Here is a 20,708-nt window from a genome sequence, read left to right as displayed (position 1 = left end):
GTGAGGATGAGGATGTACACACTGAAGAGGGTGAGGAATCGGTGGATGAGGAGGATGAGGATGACATCTTGCCTCCGTAGAGCCAGTTTGTGCAGGGACAGATTAATTGCCAGATTGTTTTGTGGGGGCCCAAACGAACCAATCATTTCAGCCACAGTTGTGTGGCAGACCCTGGCGCTGAAATGATTGGTTTGTTAAAGTATGCATGTCCTGTTTATACAACATAAGGGTGGGTGGGAGGGCCCAAGGACAATTCCATCTTGCACCTCTTTTTTTTCTTTGCATTATGTACAGTTTGGGGCCTAGTTTTTCAAACTGCCATCCTGTCTGCCACTGTAGTATCACACCTAGATGGGTCACGTGTTTGTGCCGCCCACTCGTGTCGCTTAGCATAGTTATCCAGCTACCTCGGTGCAACCTTTTGGACATAAAAACACTATTGTGAGGTGTGAGGTGTTCAGAATAGACTGGAAATGAGTGGAAATTAAGGTTATTGAGGTTAATAATAGCATAGGAGCAGAAAAACCTACAAATTCTGTGATTATAGCTGTTTTTATGCTTTTTTTCAAAAAAATACAGATCCAAAACACAAAACCCAGAACCCAAAACACGGAAGGGTGGTTTTGGCAAAACCAATCCAGATCCAAAACACGAAGAAAGATCCAGATCCAAAACCATAACACAAAACACGAAAAGTGGCCGGTGCACACCCCTATTTCAAAGCTGATTGTTTGCTAGGGGCAACGTCTCCATTGGACCTCTTCTACTACCATGGGTCAATTGGTGCGGTTGCTATTGTGCCATGGCCCGCCACTCCCCCCGCACCCAGTCACAAGATGGGCCAGTCCAGTCAGGGCCATCGAGGGGGCCCGGGTGCCAGCGATATTGATTTGGTGCCAGCCCACCAGCTGATTAAAGCAGGTGCACTGACAGGCAGTCATGGAGAGACAGCGCCGCCGGTAATCAGAGGCAATCAGAGCTTGCGGACCAGCAGCCAATCAGCAGTGGTGGCTTTTGATTGACTGCTGATAGGCGAGCTATGATTAGCTCTACACCAGCGCCAGATTCAAATTGCGCTGGGGCTGTCTGTCCATGTCTGCCAATGCCTGCCGGTGCGCCAGCTATAATTAGCCCAACCCAAATCCACACCTGCTAGCTGCTGATGACACACAGGGGGAGGCAAAAGGCTGCTGGTGGAACATGGGGAGGTGAGTTGCTGGGGGGGCATAATGTGTAAGCAGCACTACTATTGTGTGGTATAATATGTTATATGGGGCACTACTACTATGTGGCATAATCTGTAAAGGGCATTACTGTGTGTTATAATAAGTAAGGGGCATTACTGTGTAGTGTAAGGGGCATAACTGTGTGGCATAATGTATAAGGGGAACTACTACTGCATGGCATAATGTGTATAAGGGTTTCTACTGTGAGGCATAACCTGCATGGGCCCTGTGTGGCTTAACCAGAATTGGAGTCTGTGTGGCATAACATGAATGGGCTCTGCGTGGGGGTAAATGTATGTGTTTTTTTTTACCTCCTCTTGCTATGTGGCCCACAAAGTTCTAGTTACATCCTTGCATGTAATCACAGAGGCTCTGGATTTAATATGAACTTTTATGAGCCATCAAGTTTGCTCAGACTGAGTTTAAAAGGATACTTTTGCAGCTTTCTTACAGGTTTTTGGCAGACTGACAATTTCCACTGGAGCCAGCCCTGGAACCTGTGTAGTTTACGAGTGTCCCCATTTTTAGGGATTGTGTGACAGTGTGTGGCCCTGACGAAGTTCAAACCTAGGCAAAAACCTAATCCTGGTCAAACTACACCACCATGCCAAATTTGGTAGAGCTAGGTCCAAAACTCTGGCCGTGCATAAAGGACAAACAGACGGCTGGACAGACAGACACACTTTCTCGCCTCTCGCTTATTATATAGAATCACCGCATAGTGCCTTGTTCACTTGGGAGGGATAATGTTTTTCAGCATATTCTGCTCTTTCCCAGAGCTGTGATGTGTAGTGGATGCTTGCCTAGGAACAACTACTTTAGTCTGACAAACCGTTTTGGCTTCCGTTTGCTGCCATCAGACTGTACTATGCTCACTCCGGCTGTCTGTTTACGTCATATAACGCTACTGCTGTGTGGCAGAAGGAAACCTGTCTGGGACAAAGCATAGTGCTCCCAGGTGAATAGGGCTATGGGGGAACCCATTGTTTTGGTTACAATATAATGCCTCATGTAGAGTTAGATGTTAATAAATTGATTCAGAGTTGCTTGCAAGTGGGATGCAGATGCTGGTGCATTGCATGCTCAGAACAAATGTGGATCTGCGTCTACATTCAGTCAGTTGCATGTATGCGGCCAAACCACCCTTATCCATCCATTGCGGGAATGTAGCCGCCATCACTATCATTGCAGACTTGCACCAGCTCTGTTCTTTATGCAAGAGTTCTGTCTGCTTATTCACATGCCCAGAGTTTATGCAGCCGGGATGCCAACGGTCTAAATGCCGACCGTCGGCATCCCGCCTGTCTAATCCCGGCAAGTGTCTAATGACAGGCGTTGAAATCCCGACGCCTGTCATTAGACCTACGCCGGGGGCCTGACACCCGGCTTACCGATCGAAGGAAAGCCGGGCGCGGACATCCGCTGGGGGGGAGGGTTAGGTTAGGGGCTCTCGGGGGGGACTTAGGGTTTGGCACCCCCCCCGGGAGGTTAGGGTTAGGCTAGGGGAAGGACGGGTTAGGGTTAGGCACCCCCGGGGGGAGGTTAGGGTTAGGCACCCCCCCGGGAGACAGGGTTAGGCTGCAGGGAAGGGGGGGGGGTTAGGTTTAGGCACTTAGAGGGGGGTTAGGGCTAGGCACTTGGGGGAGGTTATGGTTAGGCACCTCTAAGGGAGGGTTAGGATTAGGGTGGGGAGGTTAGTAAATAGAAAAAATACTTACCTGTCGGGATCTTCACTGCCGGGCTTCTGCTGTCGTTGGTAAATCATACTGATTCCGCCCAGAGAACAAGAAGAAAGGTAAGTACTACACAGGTGAGTGGAGCCTGTTCTATACTGGGAGGGGGCACAGCATAAGGGGCATTACTGGAGGCACAACATAAGGGGCTCTGCATACAGGGCTGTCTGAACAGCAGTGCAGGCCCCGGGGCAAAGCAATGCACTGGTGCCCCTATTAAACAATCCTCTGCCGGAGATTGGACGCTATCGGTGGAGGCAGTGCTGGGGGAGGGGGGTTGTGTGTGTTGGCTGTTGGCAGAAAAATAGAAGTCATTTACAGGAAAAAAACACAAGTCACAGTCTGAACATGTACAGTACAACAAATTTCCTATGCAGTGCCCCCAATAGTGCCCCTTATACGGTGCCCCCAGAAGTGGTCCTCTCTACGCAGTGCCCCCAGTAATAGTCCCCCCTATGCAGTGCCCTCAGTAGTAATCCCCCTATGCAGTGTCCCCAGTAGTAGTCCCCCTATGCATTGCCCCCAGTAGTAGTGCCCCTTATGCAGTGCCCCCAGTAGTAGTCCTCCCTATGCAGTGGCCCCAGTAGTAGCCCCCCCTATGCAGTGTCCCCAGTAGTAATCCCCATATGCTTTGCCCCCAGTAGTAGTCCCCCCTATACAGTGCACCCAGTAGTAGTCCCCCCTATGCAGTGGCCCCAGTAGTAATCCCCCTATTCATTGCCCCCAGTAGTAGTCCCCCCTATGCAGTGGCCCCAGTAGTAGTCCCCCTTATGCATTGCCCCCAGTAGTAATCCCCTTATGCATTGCCCCCAGTAGTAATTCCCCCGATGCAGTGCCACCAGTAGTAGTCCCCCCCATACAGTGCCCCCAGTAGCGGCCACCCTCCCCATACAGTGCCCCCAGTAGTACCCCCCTATACAGTGCCCCTAGTAGAGCCTTCCTCTATACAATGCCCCCAGTAGTGGCCACCATCCCCATACAGTGCCCCCAGAAGTGCCCCCCCTATATAGTGCCCCCAGTAGCACCATATGCACCTATGCTCTGCAAGTCCCCGTGCTCCCTTACACACACACACACACAAAAAAGCAACTTACCTGATCCCCGCTCCTGCCAACGACCGCCGCTGTCCACTCCTCCAGGTGCGCTCTCGCTCTGCACTGTGGTATGGGAGAGACGTCATGACGTCTCTCCCATCACCCGCTGTGGGAGGAGCTAGAAGGCGGAGCTCATGAGTGAGCTCCAGTCGGCTCCCTCTGTGGACGACACAGCAGCAAATGAGAGTGTGTCTGACTCTCATTGGCTGCTATAACAAACACACAGCCACCGCTGGCAGCTGTGTGTTTGCAAACTGTGCAGGGCAGACCGCTCTCACAGCGGTCTGCCCTACACTTGCAATGAACCGGCTGCACCTCCACTAGTTTCCCCCCTGAGCCTGTACACGCCTCTGCCTCCTCCCCATATAGGACTATCAGCGGTGGCAGCTATGCGATGGGGGGTAAGGGTGCTATCAGCCACGGGCCCTTGGAATCATGGGGCCCTTGGGCAACTGCCCATTTAGCCTATAGGTAGAGATGGCCCTGTCTGCATAAGGGGCATTACTGGGGGCTCTGTATAAGGGGCACCACCAGCCACTCAGGCTGTGTTTGAAAAATGAGAGTTGGGAGCTGATTGGCTGGTGGTTTATCACTCTGCACTCTATCACTTTTCAGAGCTTAGTACATCTGGCCCCCAATCACCAACATGTTTTCTCCTGTGCGGGTATTGTTAGACATGCGGAGTAGGTCTGAGTAGCTTTATCCCCGCTACCTCCATATCGACCGGTTAATCCTGGTATTATCTGCCCATAACACTAGGAAGTGGGAGGGTAGCGGGAGATAAACCCGCTCTGGGGTGCAGGGGACTACCCGAAATATCTGGAGTCTCCCGCACCTGCCGGGAGAGTAGGTAAGTATGATGTGGAAAACATAAAAAAAAACTTGTAAGAGGAAGAAGAAAGCAAACTAGAAAAACACAATTTTAGATGCTGAGCAATATATTACCTAGGTAAACACAAGTACAAGTACTTGCTCTGCTAGATAGTAGCTGACAGGACATTGGAGTCACATCGCTGTGTTTTATGAAGTCTAAGAGCTGCTTACTATTTACTGCACATTTCATTTAATAGCTTATGAGTGTACTTCAAATATTTAACAATATAATTGCCAAATGTCTCACAACCTCCAAATGTCTCACAACCAAATCCTTTTATTGCTTGCAGCTCCAGAAACTAAAGAAATCCCTCTCATTCAAGACCAAGAGTGTACGGAGTAAAAGTGCTGACAACTTCTTCCAAAGAACTAACAGTGACATGAAATTCCAAGTAGATTTGGAGCCAGAAGAGAGTCCATTCAGTTCCAGCCAGATCCAAAGTTCAGAGACTCAGCCATCAACCCCTACCAAAGTAACACATCCGCCTGACAGCAAGCCACACATTTTCCAGGAACATGTCTTTAAAAAGCCCACTTTCTGTGATGTATGTAACCACATGATTGTAGGTAAGGCTTGTACAATGGTTGATGTGTAAAGTGTCAGATATATCAAGTTGGTACATATTAGTCACTGGCAATTTGAACATTAAAAGCTAGTGTTAAATGTCTAGGATTTTTTACATTTAATATGTAGAGGGGTGTATTCACTAAAATGCAGTTTTTTAGAAGTGGAGATGTTGCTCATAGCAACCAATCACATTGTAGCTATTATCTTTTAGAAGATGCTAGATAAATGTTAAGTAGAATGTGATTGGTTGCTATGGGCAACATCTCTATTTCTAAAAACCTGCACTTTAGTATATATACCTCTAAGACTTTTTATTGTTTGTGAGTATTCAGATCAGAGATTGTGGAATGCAGTTTACAATACACAGGTTAAGCGGACAGACCAGCTAATCTGAAGTTTTCTTTTAAAGGGGAAATGTTTGGGGCCATTTTCCCAAAAATGTTTACTAATCATTGAAATATATATTTCATTTTTTTTATCTCAGCGCTGCTGAGCCAGTCCTGGTTTTAAAAATAGGGGGGGAAAAATGAGTAGGGTTCCCCCTATTTTTAAAACCAGCACAGGCGTCAATTCCAGCCAGAGTGTAATGCCACAGCCAGGGGACCCTTTCAGGGGGGTCACACCGCCAAAGCATTATCGCCCCACACTGGTCAGCTCAAGACGGGGATCTAAGGGGAGGTGGGGACCCCCCAATAAATGGGTCCCCCCTCAGAGCACTCCAGGCTTAAGCTGAAGCCCGGGGCTCTTCCCTGCACCCCTCGGCGGTGGGTGCAGGGGTAATAGTGGAGGAAATTATATTGTTACTATTGTTTTTTACAGTGGAACTACAGGTGCCAGTGTGCCTTGCCACTTGTGGAACTACAAGTGTCAGCAGGCGGCCAGCACCCATACACCCCTTGAAAAAAAAATAGTACAAAAATGAAAGGACATGCACACCGTAAAAATTTTATTTCACACCTACCATACTTACACATACTTACTTGTTACCAGATGTTCACATCCCCTTCTCCAAGTAGAAATCCACGGCTGTACCTGTGAAAAAAAGAACTATACTCACCTACCTCTTGACGCCGGTCTCCGTAGCATCTAGACATCTTGGTAAAATAACAAAATGACACCCTGATCCATTTTGGACATTTAGTGATGCATGTGTTAACACATGCATCGCTACCCGGCTAATGACAGAATACCAAGTGGTATCTGTCATTAGCTGGTGCCGCCAGCCAATTAGAGGCCGCTTTACAGTTAGCGGCCGCTGATTGGCTGTAACCCTCGATGCTTTCACCGAGTTTGCTGAAATTACACCCGTGATTATAATCACGATTCTTGGTAAATTCCCGAGTTGTATTTTTTCCATGAAAAGTACTTGCGAGTTTGGCTGACGGTGTATTTAATCGTGTTTGCAATCTCACCCTAGGTTTCAGAGTAAATAGAGCAATCTCTCCTGAGTTTGTCATTAGTAAATTTGCGAGTTGAAAAAATGGCAAAATACACCCAAGATTGCAATCTCAACCAAACTCAATCCTTAGTAAATTTACCCCATAGAATTATTCCTCACAGAGATGCTAAAAATTATATGACTGAACCAGATTCTAAACATTCCAAACTTGTTTTGAGTAATGCAAACAAGATCAACTATATTCAAGGTGTTTTAAACAGGTAATGCATGTTCAAGCTTATATAGCTACAGTGTATAGATTTATTAACCTTTTGCCATAAAAATCGAACTTGAATACAGTAATGTTTACGATTTGAGTTAAAAAAATCCATATATTTTATAGCTTGTATTAAAATCTTTTATTGAGCTGCAAACAGGAACTTTGACCAAAAACTTGGAATTCAGCTTATACGCACCATGGTGTTGGAACCAAAAATAATTTTAAACATTTTCTAGATCAGTTCAACCAAAAATGTTTGAGTTTGTCAAACCAGGCTGATTCAATACAAGTTCAAATAGAGTATCTCTAACTTGTTGGCCTGTAGCATATTTATAGTGCTGTTTTTTTTTATAGCTGCTGACTCTTTTACTTAGAAATACTAATGCACAGTTTTTATGTATTATTAGTCAGAAATAAGATCATAATGCAAAAATATTAATTTTATATATATAAAGCTCCTCAATATTTACTGAAGCAAAGCCTCCAGAATCCCGGAGCAGGCATCCCAAAGGTAAGTAGTGGGGTTAAGGGGAGGGTTATGCACTAATGGGGGAGGGTTAGGTATAGGTTGTGGGGAGGGGGAGATTAGGTTTAGGCACCAAAGAGGGATGGTTAGGGGTAGGGAGAGGGGTAGGGTTAGGATGCCTACTGACAGGTGTCGGTTTCCTAACCCTGTCAGGATGCCGGCATCAGGATTTTGACCTCCGGGATCCCAAGCGCCGGCATCCCGTACCCATCCCTCCCTTAATTTATTATGTTCTGAGTTATAGTAATGTACTACATGACCTTAGAACTAAGGTGGATTGTATCAAACTAGACAGTTAAATGTGGTTAATTGGTTTATTGCTTGTGATTTGGGACTTTTTTTTATCACATTTGCCTGTATGTAGCAGTTGCTTGCTATTATGTTTCTATAACACATTACTTAACTGACACATTATTAAATATTATCAACCAGCTGGAAAAGCTGTAATGTTCTTAAAATATGATTGAACTGAGTGAGAATTGCAAATGTTGTCGGATAATAGTTCCAATGTGATATTACTCTCTTTGTTGTCAATTAACTGTTATTTCAGAATATCAACTGTAATTGTTGTACAGAGAGATGCAGCAAAACATTAGTGGAGCGGATTACATTTTTATTGCTTATTAAAATACATACCAATATGAACAAAACAAAGATCACACTATAAAAGTTTAATTTGCTTACTTTTAGAATGGTTACATTTACAGGGGTATTCAATATGGGAGCGAAAACATCGTTTTTGCGTTAATATCGGAGGTATGACGTCATTATCGCAGGTTTTACTTTTACACCGTATTCAATTTCAAAGACTTATCGCAGTTTTGAAAAGTCTTTGATAAAAAACGCAATTTTACCATTGAATAGGTGTCGAAAAAAAGTGCAGAATTGGGGTTATGGGGTGCAGGTTTAAAAAAAATAGCCTGCACCCCTGGGAATGACATTTAAAAAGAACTGTGTCAAAAAAGTTTAAAAAAAAAAATAGGGACACCCCAAAAAATTCATTTAAAAATTGGGGTGAAAAAAAAAAAATGGGAAAAAATTGTTTAACAATAGGGAAATAGGTTCAGGGCTATTCTGCAAGTATGCGGCAGGTGTTTTCTAGAATAGAATTATAGCGGCAGGTGCACAAATGCAGAATTTAAAAAAAATTACTTTAGGGACATTAAAATATGCTAGTACCCATTTTCATGTACCCCAAATTCGATGGGACCACTTAAAAAAACGAAAAAAATAACCTAAGTGCTCTTCTGCATCACTTCATCAATGTCGGGAAAAAAACACCTGCTGCGGCTATTTAAATCCCCGACTTTCAATTAAAGGCTAAAACGGGGGTACCCATAGTGTTCTCCCATGTTTTTACTACTTTAGGGGGGTCTTACAAATTTTTTAAGGAAAAATTCGTAACTTTACGCAAATCCATCTTCGGAGTTTCCCGTTTTCGTTAATTTTATATTGAATACAGGTATAAGCGGGAGCACGCCCGATACTTTAACGCAGGTAAAAACTCCGATATGAAACATTAACTTCGACAGTGAAGTTAACGTTTCATATTGAATACCCCTCTTAGTGTACAGGGCACTGAACATCAAAAAACGGGTCCACCAAAATTCAGTTTCATTGAAAAGATGTAAACTATTAGTATTTACTAAAACAAAACTATCATAGTTAAAAAAATATATTGTTTACGAACATTGGTTCAAATGCAGTTATAAAACTATTTACCTTGCATTGAATGTAGGAAGGAAGTTGACTGGGCATCAGATGATTGGGTTTTCATTACATGACAGAGGTCTGAACGTTGTATATAGACAGTCACCCCATGACACAGCTCTGCACTGGGGTTCTGCATCTTAGATTTGTATAAACAAGGTGATGTCCTATTCAAAACTAGCTGGAATCTCCGGCGGTACCTGGGTTGAAGACTGGACCCTGAAGTACACTTGCAGCATTCATTTTTTTTACATTGTCCTCACCTATAGCTTGGATAACTATGCAAATGAGGAGTAAATGACAGTGCAGGCAGCGTATTCTCATACCGTTTGGAATGGGGTATATCAGGAGCAGTCTGACTTACAGAACAGAAATCAGTATAATTTCCAAAATCACTTGAGTTTCAGAAATCACTGCAGAAGAGAGGGGGTGATTCAGCGGATGCATATGCTGTTGAAGCTCTGTCACACCTCCTGCATGCATTACTGATCCGAGCTGCGCCGAAGGACACAGTATCGAATCGTCTGCAATACTACAGCCAGCTGAGTGACTACGGGGTCACGCAAGCCAGCAGCCGCAGATGAGTAAAAGAGGTTTGGAAATCTCCGTCAGGCGACGAAGATTCTGGCATCTCCATTCCCCCCCCCCCAACAGCAGCAACATGCCACCCTTTTGAGAAACGGAGACCGCCGCCGCCCCCGTCCCGTCCACAAACAGCAGCAGACTGTTAATCACTGACAGACTGCTGCCAGACTGCATGCGGGATCGCAGACCTGTACTGCACTTGCGCAGTACTGCTTAGGTAAATGCGCAGATTCCTGATAATCTGGAATCTGCTTGATCCCTGTCACTGCGTCCATAGCTGAATCACACCCTGAAATCACTCTGCAGTCCAACATTGAAGACCATGTCTAGCAAGGTTGCCATCAGGGGGGAATGTCAGGACTGGAGTCCCGTTCCCAGACAGAAGGGGACCTGCCCGCAGTGGCACTGTGTGGCTGTGATCAATCTCCCCTGCTGTGTGTAATCTCTGTATGCTAAGCTTTGCCAGAATCAAAGATTGAGGATTGATTATGCTGTCTGCCACAGGCAGAATGTATTGAGTGCTGAGCTGCTGAAGAGCCTGCCAGGAAGAAATGAGAGTGTGACAGTGTGTGTATGAAGCCAGCCCCAGAACCTGTGTAATTTTAGAGTGTCCCAAATTTTTTTAATTTGTGTGACAGTGTGTGTCCCTGATGAAGTTCAAACCTAGGCAACGACCTAATCCTGGTCAAACTACACCACCATGCCAATTTTGATGGAACAAGGTACAAAACTCTGGGCGTGCATAAAGGACAAACAGACAAAAGCGCACACACTTTCTCGCTTATTATATAGATGTCCATGATAGCATAAGGTAATGGGTCCCTACACTGGATTGCATTTCCTGCACTGTAGCATTTAAAATATTTTATTTAATTTTCTAGCAAACAAAATAAGAGGTGAAGGAGAAAAGCAGAACATTAGGTGACCTGTTAGTTGAGCATTGGTTATACAGTAGCTATAGGATGTGTTTAACACTGTTAGAACAGAAGAGCGATGAAAGAGTATAAGGTGAAGAGATGACATTGTACGCACAGTTTCAGGGTCAAAACTATCGCTACAAATACTATTTAACTGTACTACTCTCTACCCACATTACATTATTATATTTACATGTATTAATGTATGTTTGCAAATTGCTTTGTATATATAGTTTTAGAGTTCATCTCATACTTGCCTACATTTCTTTTCCTCCCTGGGGGCAGTGCCTGGCATGGTGCATCATTAAACTCCGTCCCTCACAGTAAATTGACTCAATTAGCTCATATTTAATGATTTAATGCAATTAACCCATATTCTTGTAGAATTGCGTCATTAAGCCCCGCCCCTTACTCGGAGACCCCCGATCGCCATGGAAATTCTCCTCATTCTGCCCACTTCACTAGAAAGTGGGCAGGAATGCAGGAGACGTGCCTACTCTACCAGGGGTGTGGGGGTTTGCCCAAAAACTGAGGATCCTCCCGCGACTTCCGGGAGAGTAGGCATGTATGGTTCATCTGTATCTCTTTGATATGATCGAGTTGATTCTTGTATTATTTTATTATTTAAGTAATGAAACTAAAAGCTTAATCTGTGATCTCAGTTCCATTTTGCATCTCTTTCCCCAACTTAATCACCCTCTTTCCCCATCACCATCCCCTTTCCAATCATAAATATAATTTAATCTCAATCATCTCGAATTTCACCTTATCATCATCATTCTTGCTTCCCTTCAAGCTTTCTCTCCTCTCTAATTCATATGCTTCTTTCTCTTTCCAAACATGCACACCTTAAGTCATGCCTTCTTTAATCATTGTCCCTTCTATTAATGACTTTCATCAACTCCTCCTCCCATACCACCATGTGATACAGACACAGCCAAATTTGTTCAGAGGGAATCAGTCAGATGCTGATCACATGATGATCACACATGACCTGTGGGATTGCGCACAGAGGGGAACTTTTGTATTTGGCGCTCCAAAATGCTGAGGGACAAATATGTTAGAGAGGGAGAGCGGTCTGTGCTGTCTCCCATTCTCCAGTCCTTACAGAAACTGTAGTCGCACAGGCGTCAATGTGACACCCAGACTTGTGCTACTGCTCATGTGCAGCTTCTCTGCTCATTTTTCTGCATTCTCCTCCTTATTGAGAGGAATGTGCCTGAGTCTCTCTTCCATAACGGATATTGGGTCTCATTCAGACCCGCTCGCGAGCGCAGGACGCTCGCAAGTGGGTCAATGGTACCCAAATACGCATGCGCACGACAGAGGAAGCCGTCGCTCGGGGTCTCACACCAAAGGGGGCGTGCTGATGATGGTGAGTGACAGCACGCCCCCTTTGGTGGGCATGCCGGGGTGTGGCTGCTCAGACGGAGGCGTTCCCATGAGAACGCCTACCGTCTGTATCCGGCCCCACTGACATCACTAGTGATGTCAGTGGGAGTGATTTTGGCTCTGATAACCCACAGCTATGCGAGCGTCCAGGAGGATGCACCAAAAAAAAACAAAAACGCCCTGATTCAGAGCGGGCGATCGTTCAGAGCGTCCGGCTCTGAATCAGGCCCATTGTACATACATATAAGAACATAATTGCCAACTCTCTCTTGTCGGGGAGACTCCCTGAAATAGTAGCAATCTCCCTGTCTCCCTGAAAAGTCTAGTAATCTTTCTGATTGCACCTTACCTCCATTATGAAGCTGTTATATAAAAAAAAATCAGATTTATACATTCAAATGGGATCATTAGTATAATTTCCCTGCATTGGTCATAAGGCACAATGATGCCTATGGCTACATGCATTTTCTGATAAGTATTAGTGTGTTTTCATCAACAAATAGATCTTACTAACTGCTTTGGGGCTGGTTTACATTTGGATGTAAGTCAGTATTATGACCCGCCTCTCAGATGTAGCAGTAAACGCCCACTTTACTGCCACACTCGTAGGTGCTGCTTTCACAATCTCCCTGTAATGCTTTTTCAAAAGTAGGCAAAAGTATGTACAATAATCTGCTGTATTACCTCTGATATCACCTCTATATACTATTAACCCACCCTTTGTATACTATATCTGCATATGCCTGCTGTTACTGTGCATACCCTGCATCAGTGGTGTAACTAGGGTATTTGGAGCCCAAGGCAAATTTAAAAAAGGGAATCCCCTCCCCCCCCATGTGCGCGCGGCCAAAAAATGGGCGTGGTCACTTAAAAATTGGGCGTGTCAACATGACACACCCCTTTATTTTCGAACTGAACATTCCTATCCATATGCACCTTAACCCCAGTAGTACCCCTTATACAGTACCCCCAGTATGCAGTTGTGGTCCCTCTTATGCAGGCCCATAGTAGTGCCCCTTTTACAGTATCCCCAGTAGTGGTCCTCCTTATACAGCCCCCAATTAGTTCCCCTTACTCAGTACCCCCAGTAGTGGCCCCCCCAAATGCAGTGCCCCACGTAGTGTTCCCCCTTATGCAGTGCCCCCAGTAGCAGTCCCCACAATGCAGTGCGCCCAGTAGCGGTATCCCCTTATGCAGTGCCCTTTATATGGTGCCCCCAGTAGTAGTCCCCCCCTATGCAGTGCCCTTTATATAGTGCCCCCAGCAGTAGTCCCCCCCATGCAGTTTTCCCAGTAGTGGTCCCCTTATGCAGGCACCCTGTAGTGATCCCCCCTATCCAGTGCCCCCTGTAGTGGTCCTTCCTATTATTGCCCCCAGTAGTGGTCCCCCGAGTGCAGTGCCTCTAGTAATAGGCCCCTTTTATAATGCCCCCAGTGGTAGTTCCCCCCCAAGTAGTAGTCCCCAGTAGAGTAGCCGCCCCCAGTAGAGGTCCTCCCAATGGCGCCCATCAGTAGTAGCCACACCTCCCCCAGTAGAGGTCCCCCCAGTAGTAGCCACCCCCCTCCCCCGTTGTGCAGATAGGTTAAAAATAAATATATATATATAAAAATATACTTACCTGAATTCCTGCTCCTGTCCATGACGCCGCACCCGCCCGGGCTGGCGCGCTCAGCATTATGGGACAGACGTCATGATGTCATGACGTCAGTCCCATTACCCACTGCAGGAGCCGGACGGAAGTCCGGCTCTTGCAGTGGGTGCTGCAGCAGTCAATGAGAGTCTATCTGACTCTCATTGGCTGCTGTTTAACACACGCATCGCCGCCAGCGCTGGCGGTGATGCGTGTGTTATGCACAGCCTGAGCCCGCCTCCTAGCGCTATTGGGCAAGCACTCAGGGGGATGGAACGGGCCCAGGTGTGAAGCACAGGACCGGCGCTGGAAGCCTAGCGCCGGTCCTGTGTAAATGTGTAGCTCTGACCGCACTCACTGCGGTGGGCGCTACACTGGCTAACTAGGTCGGGCGGGCCGGTACCGTGGCTGGCGGCGCCCCCCCGCACCGCCGGTCCAACGGCGCCCAGGGCATGCACCACGCTCACCCTGCCCTAGTTACGCCACTGCCCTGCATACCATATTACCTGCACATTATTCCTATTAGTTAATAAACCAATCCCTGCTTAAGTTACTTTTGTGTGCACAGGCATTTGCTAAACCTATTGTTACCAATAGGTTCTACCAATAAAAAAGGCATGCAATATTAAAGCTCACTGCACTGGGACATCTCAGCTCTTCTACTTGATCGCTATGACATAGCACTTGTGGAGAAGGAAGAAAAAAATCAGTTCTGTAAATATAGTAATTACTGGTGGGGGTCTGGCAAATACTTGTATTACTTATACAATGCTGCAGTCCTGAGGACTAGTGGGACTAGACCTGAGGATGAGTCAGACTTGTCCTTAACACTAAACCGTTTAACTAAGACATAATACTTGAGAAATTAATTTCCATATAAATGCATATATTTCCATATGCTACTTACCTATATTTTTTACATGTCTTATTATGTTAAGTAAGCATCTGTGGGTCTCCAATGATTAGTGTGCTGCCTGATTATGCTATAATGCTCCATGAAAGCCAGTGTGATGAATTTGCTTCAGCCTCATGTGGTTCTTGGGAAGACAAGCGATCACCATGACTGACTGCAGCTCATGCAAAGTGGTTGATGGAGCCCTAAGACATAGTAAAAGGTCAATATGCCTTATGTTGTTTATTTTCCTCTTCAAGTCATTTTTTCAGCTTGATTATTGAATTTATTTCTGGACAAAAGACTAAAATATTGTAATTGTAATGCTGAAGAATTTACATAAATTATTTTTGTCTTTGATGATACTTTACACTGTTAAGTTCACATGTAGGAGCTAGAAACAAAGGCCATTGTGAGCCATCTGGTATTGCAGTACAGACAACTGAGGCCATGAAACTGAAACTGGTATTTACTTTTAAGAAAGGTATCATGATTTAACTGTCAAGCTGAAGAAATTTACAAGCTCAGGACAATATGTTCTACAAAGACATAAGCAATCAACTTGTCAAATGAAAGCTGGATTCATCTTCGGTGAATTTATTGCCTGTCTACTGTATAATGGGCAGCCGGAAAATGGCTTACCCCACAATCACCCCTGACAGTGTTTGTCAATTCATTGTATCATTAACTTGTGTCCACCTTGTTCACTTAGGTCAGATTCATCTATTTTCTTTAAAGACTCTGACATTCAAGTCATCTGCCAATATTTACAAATATAGAGAAAAGAAAAATAACACCAGACACGATTACTATTGAATTATATGTAGCAGCAACAACCTAGTGAGCTTGCGTCAGCTCACTAAAAACTTTAAAAAAGCCACAATATCCCTTTGTTCAACATTCTGTCTTTACCGACTCAGATGGCAGGTTAATTATTGTGACTGGTAAATTGGGACACTTAGGGGTAAATTTACTAAGATGGGAGTTCTTTTAAGAAGTGATGTTGCCCATAGCAACCAATCAGATTCCAGGTACAGTATTATCTTCTAGAATCTGCTAGATAAATGAGAAGTAGAATCTGATTGGTTGCTATGGGCAATATCACTTCTTAAATAGAACTGTCATCTTAGTAAATGTACCCCTTAGACTTGACAACAGCTAATGTTTATGCTCCTAACACAGGTCAGATTCCGTTCTTCAACTCATTCTTTTCAGTTTTAAATAAACAGAGAAAGGGTTATCTCACAGTGGGCGGGGACTGCTGTTCTTTATCCAGAACTAGATAAATTGCACTCTTCAAATCGCCCCCAGACACACCAATTTACTAAATCTCTTACTAGACACATCCGAGAATCGGGACTCTTTGATGCCTGGCGTGCATTTAATCCCTCCTCTCATAATTCTACTTTCTTTTCCTCCCCCCATTAAACATATTCCAGAATTGATTTGTTTCATTGTTGTACTCAAATTTCCAGGCACTTAATCAACTCCTCTATTATACCTAATACGTGGTCGGACCACTCTATTCTTACAACTACTTTTGATCTCCTCGAAACACCTGCATCTAGACCTTCTTGGGGATTAAATGAAAGCCTTTTGAAGATACCACAATTTCAAGATAAAATTAGGTCCACACTGGCTGATTATTTTTCTATTAATGCAGCAAATTCCCCCTCTTCGCCTTTGGTTTGGGAGGCCCATAAATCTGTTATCCTAGGACACATAATTAGCTACCCTTCTTATAGAAATAAGGAGCACAAACTTAAATTAGCTCTTTTGACTGAGGAAGTTAAGTGTATCCTTCTCCTCTTCTTTACAAAACAATTACATCAGTTAGAAGCGACCTTAAAGCCCTTTTATCTGAAAAAAATGAGAAATCCCTCCGCTGGCTTAATCAGTGTTATTATGACAAGAGTAATAAGGTGGACACATTACTGGCCAACAGGTTAAAATTTCGTAAAGCTAAATCTGCCATTCAGGCCCTATGAGATGAAAATGGTGACTGTCAATATGATCCAGTTGCCATAAATACTATTTTTAAGACTTATTATGACCAATTGTATAACCTCTCAGATTCAGCCATTGTGGACCCTAGTTACGGTTTACAAACCGTTGATTACCTTTCTTCCTGTGTACTTCCCTGTATTGACCCACAAGTGGCGGGAACACTTGGACTTCCCATTACTGAGGAGAAAATCCGCCATGCCCTAAAAACACAAAAACCCTCCAAAGCGCCGGGCCTTGACAGATTCCCAATATCCTACTATAAAATGTTCCAAACCTCCTTAATCTCATACCTGACTGAGATGTTTAACCAAATTCTAGATGGTTTAACTTCCACCCTTCTACTACCAGAGCAACCATCACGGTCATTCCCAAACCAAATAAGGATCCTCTCATCACCTCTAATTATCGACCTACTGTGTCTAACTACTTAATGCTGATTTGAAAATTTTTGCTTAGATCCTTGCAACTAGGCTCAATCCCCTACTACCCAACCTTATTCACCCTGACCAGGTGGGCTTTATCCCATCTAGGCAAGCACTTGACTTCCTTCTCTTGTGCTTGCTCTGGACGCGGAGAAGGCCTTTGATAAGGACTCCTGGCCATTTGTGATGCACACGCTTACTGCTTTTGGTTTTAGGGGTACATTTTTACAGGCCATTAAGGCCCTTTACTTTAATCCAACTGCTTCTGTTCTCGCTGGGGGATTATTTTCAGATCCTTTTTCTATAACCAACGGAACCTGACAAGGATGCCCTTTATCACCCCTTATTTTTGCGCTGATTATAGAACCACTGGCTAGGAGAATACATATTCATCCCAATATTGCTGGTGTGACTGAGAATCTCAATATACTCTTTCCCTAATTGCCGATGATGTTCTTCTCACCTTTACTAAACCACTCACTTCTCTACCAAACTTATTTTGTGAATTATCTATATATGGAGATCTGTCGGGCTACAAAACCAACCATACCAAATCTGAAGTTCTCCCTCCATCTTTCGGGGGGTCTGAAACAACTGTTGCAAATTAATTTTAAAATCCATTGGAGGAAAGACTCCTTGCGATATATTGGGGTCAATATTACCAAAACGTATGATCGTTTATATAAAGCTAATTACCCTCCCTTGTTTAAGTCTATTGAACGTGATCTTTTGCAATGGAAGACCTATTTTATCTCATGGGTTGGGTGTATCAATGCTATTAAGATGAACATTCTACCTAAACTGCTATACTCGTTTCAGACACTACCGGTTGCGATACCAACCCGAGTTTTTAATTAATTCCAATCTTTGTATTGTAAATGTATTTGCAACTATAAAAGACCCTGTATACTGTATGTAGAGACATTTTAGCTGACGGGGGATTGGGGTTACCTATGCACCTATGGTACTATAATGCTTCTCGATTAAGTCAGATGGTTGCTTGGCATGCTCCTAATTTTACTAAATGCTGGGTTGACCTTGAGAGTGTTTTAGTGGTTATGGATTCCATTTCCCATCTACATTGGCTGCCACGTAAACACAGACCTCGGGCTGCCCTCTCAGTCCCAGCTATAGCTCTAACACTCTCCGTATGGGATAATCTTTATAAAAAAATGTATCTCTCCACATACCCATCACCTCAGAACCTCTTGTGGAACAACCGTTCTTTCCCGTCAGGACTTTCACCCACCATGGCATCTATCTGGTGAGGGGCAGGTATTACTTGCTTCCGTCACATTGTAGGACAATTCACCCCACAGTCTTTTGGTGATATCCAGGAAAAACATGGCAATCCCAACTCCTTTTACTACCAATATTTACAAATTCGCCATTTTGTTACCTCTTCGCTTTCTGCTCTCCACCTTAAAATCCTTCTACTATAGAAAGACTTTGCATATACCGACCTACTGACAGGAGTAATATATCCTTTCTTTACCACATTATTTGATATTGGAGTTCCCCCCACTTTCTATACATGAACTTGCATGGGAGGCAGATTTGAGGCATCCATTGGATGATGATACTTGGGAAACAGTACGTCTTGCTATTTCCAAATGTTCTCTCAGTGTGGCTATCTGAGAAAATTCATATAAAGCTTTCACTAGATGTACCTAGGGCTTGATTCAGACCCACTCGCTAGATGCATATGCAAATTCAGCTAACTAACAGCAAGTAAGACGATCGCAAGGCAAGGCATAAGCACGCCCCCTATGTCTTGGCGTGCGATCGCCCTGTATATGCAGACACCCACCAGCCTGTTTTACGATGCTCACTAATAAATGTAATCTCCAGGAAGTGTATGCAACCATCGGTACCATCGGAAGCGAACTGAGCGCTTGTGTTGACCATACCCTACCGCAAGCACTGAGAGCACTTCAGTGTAAAATCCAGCCAGGTGACGTGTACTATGATGCTGCATCTTAATTATACACGCCTCTGAAACGGCATTGAGATGCGCCGGCATGCCTGCATTCGCACCTCCACTCACCCGTTTTCACAGACCAACCCCTGTCACCACCCACAAACGGCTTCTCTTGTCACTCACTCAGCAGGGCAGTCTATGCGCAGTGAGAGAACGCTTCCCGATCGCATAGACTGGTTCACGCATGTGCATTGTGATGCATACACATGTGCACAATGGACTCATCGGCAGTCTGAGTGCGAAAGGTTCCTAGCGAGCAGGTCTGAATCAGGCCCTTAGTTCCAGAACGCCTCCATCATATGTTTTTTAACATTTCTGACCTGCGTTGGAGGCAATGCAGTCAAGTTGGCACATTTTTTCATACTTGGCGAACCTGCCAAAAATGTATTCCATTCTGTAACATGGTTTCCTCCCTTATTTTGTCTACTGTTGCCCTACCTCTCTCCCTTTCCCCTGCCAACCTATTACTCTGCGCCTCAGTTGACCAGGCTTCCAAAAACACTACTTCACATGATTCTCCACATCTCTTATGCAGCCAAATATCAATTGGCACGTATTTGGGAAAAAACAGATACTCCAACTCAACAAGAACTCCTGAACAGAATCTGGTTTGTATCTAAGATGGAGTACACTACTAGTTTATTGAATAACACAGTGGATACGTTTCACTCAGTGTGGTCTCCCTGGTACTCCTCCCAAGCGGTTACCCTCCCCGGTCTCATGTGAACCGTGATTCCTATTTTTACTCCTGTTTATTTATTTATTTATTATTTATTTATCTATTTTTTGTTTGACTATGTGTTATCCCGGCTTGCTTATACACCCACCCCCACACTTTCTATCCTTTCCTTTTCCTCAAATATCCTATTGTTCAACTGTATTTTCTACCATATGTTTTCTCCATATTCTTATTGATATTTAAGATGGTCTCTTCTTCAATTTCTATATTGCTGAATAATTATTATGTTGTTTATTTTGTTTATTGTTTATTCTAATGCATGGTTTTTCTATGCGTGTACTATTTTTTTTTTCATATATGGCTTCATGTTCTTGCTAGATGTTATATCTATTGTGATGCTATACTGTTTTTTGTTTGTTTATGATATATATAAAAAAATTATATATATATAAAAAAAATCCACAACATAAAAAAACAACAGTGGTGTTACGCTAATAAAATACTACTGATTTTAATATTTTCATATCTTGAAATGGCAGAAAAATTAAACCTCAAGTCGCCACTTGCATAGTAAAATAACTTTATATAGGTTAGTTGAAACAAATCAGTACACAAAATTAAACCAAAAGGCTTTAGAAAGAACAAAATGCAGGTTTCTTCCACCATGTGATCAGTGGATTTATAGTGCTTCCAGACACCTGCAACTGCAGCTCTCACTTCCAGCTGCACCGCTCCACCACGGCATTGCCGTACCCTGGCTCAGTGTCCCAGTAAGTTGATTCCACGTATATAATAAGTGGACTTACAGCATCTCT

The 20,708-nt window shown here is 44.1% G+C and overlaps 1 protein-coding gene across 1 annotated transcript in view; it reads left to right on the top strand.

Annotated features, from left to right (window-relative positions):
- STAC (SH3 and cysteine rich domain) overlaps nucleotides 1–20,708 on the top strand; it is a 325,716-nt gene that overhangs the window by 100,863 nt on the left and 204,145 nt on the right. Inside the window, exon 2 of the mRNA XM_088464407.1 lies at nucleotides 5,217–5,493. Coding sequence (XP_088320533.1) covers nucleotides 5,217–5,493 — 277 coding nt within the window. The remainder of the gene's footprint in view (nucleotides 1–5,216; nucleotides 5,494–20,708) is intronic.

This window comes from Taudactylus pleione, unplaced genomic scaffold (assembly GCF_031769625.1).
Source record: "Taudactylus pleione unplaced genomic scaffold, aTauple2 ptg000054l, whole genome shotgun sequence".
In the NCBI taxonomy this organism is placed as follows: domain Eukaryota; kingdom Metazoa; phylum Chordata; class Amphibia; order Anura; family Myobatrachidae; genus Taudactylus; species Taudactylus pleione.
Note: the sequence above shows the minus strand (reverse complement) of the source record. Positions and strands in the feature narration are given on the sequence as shown.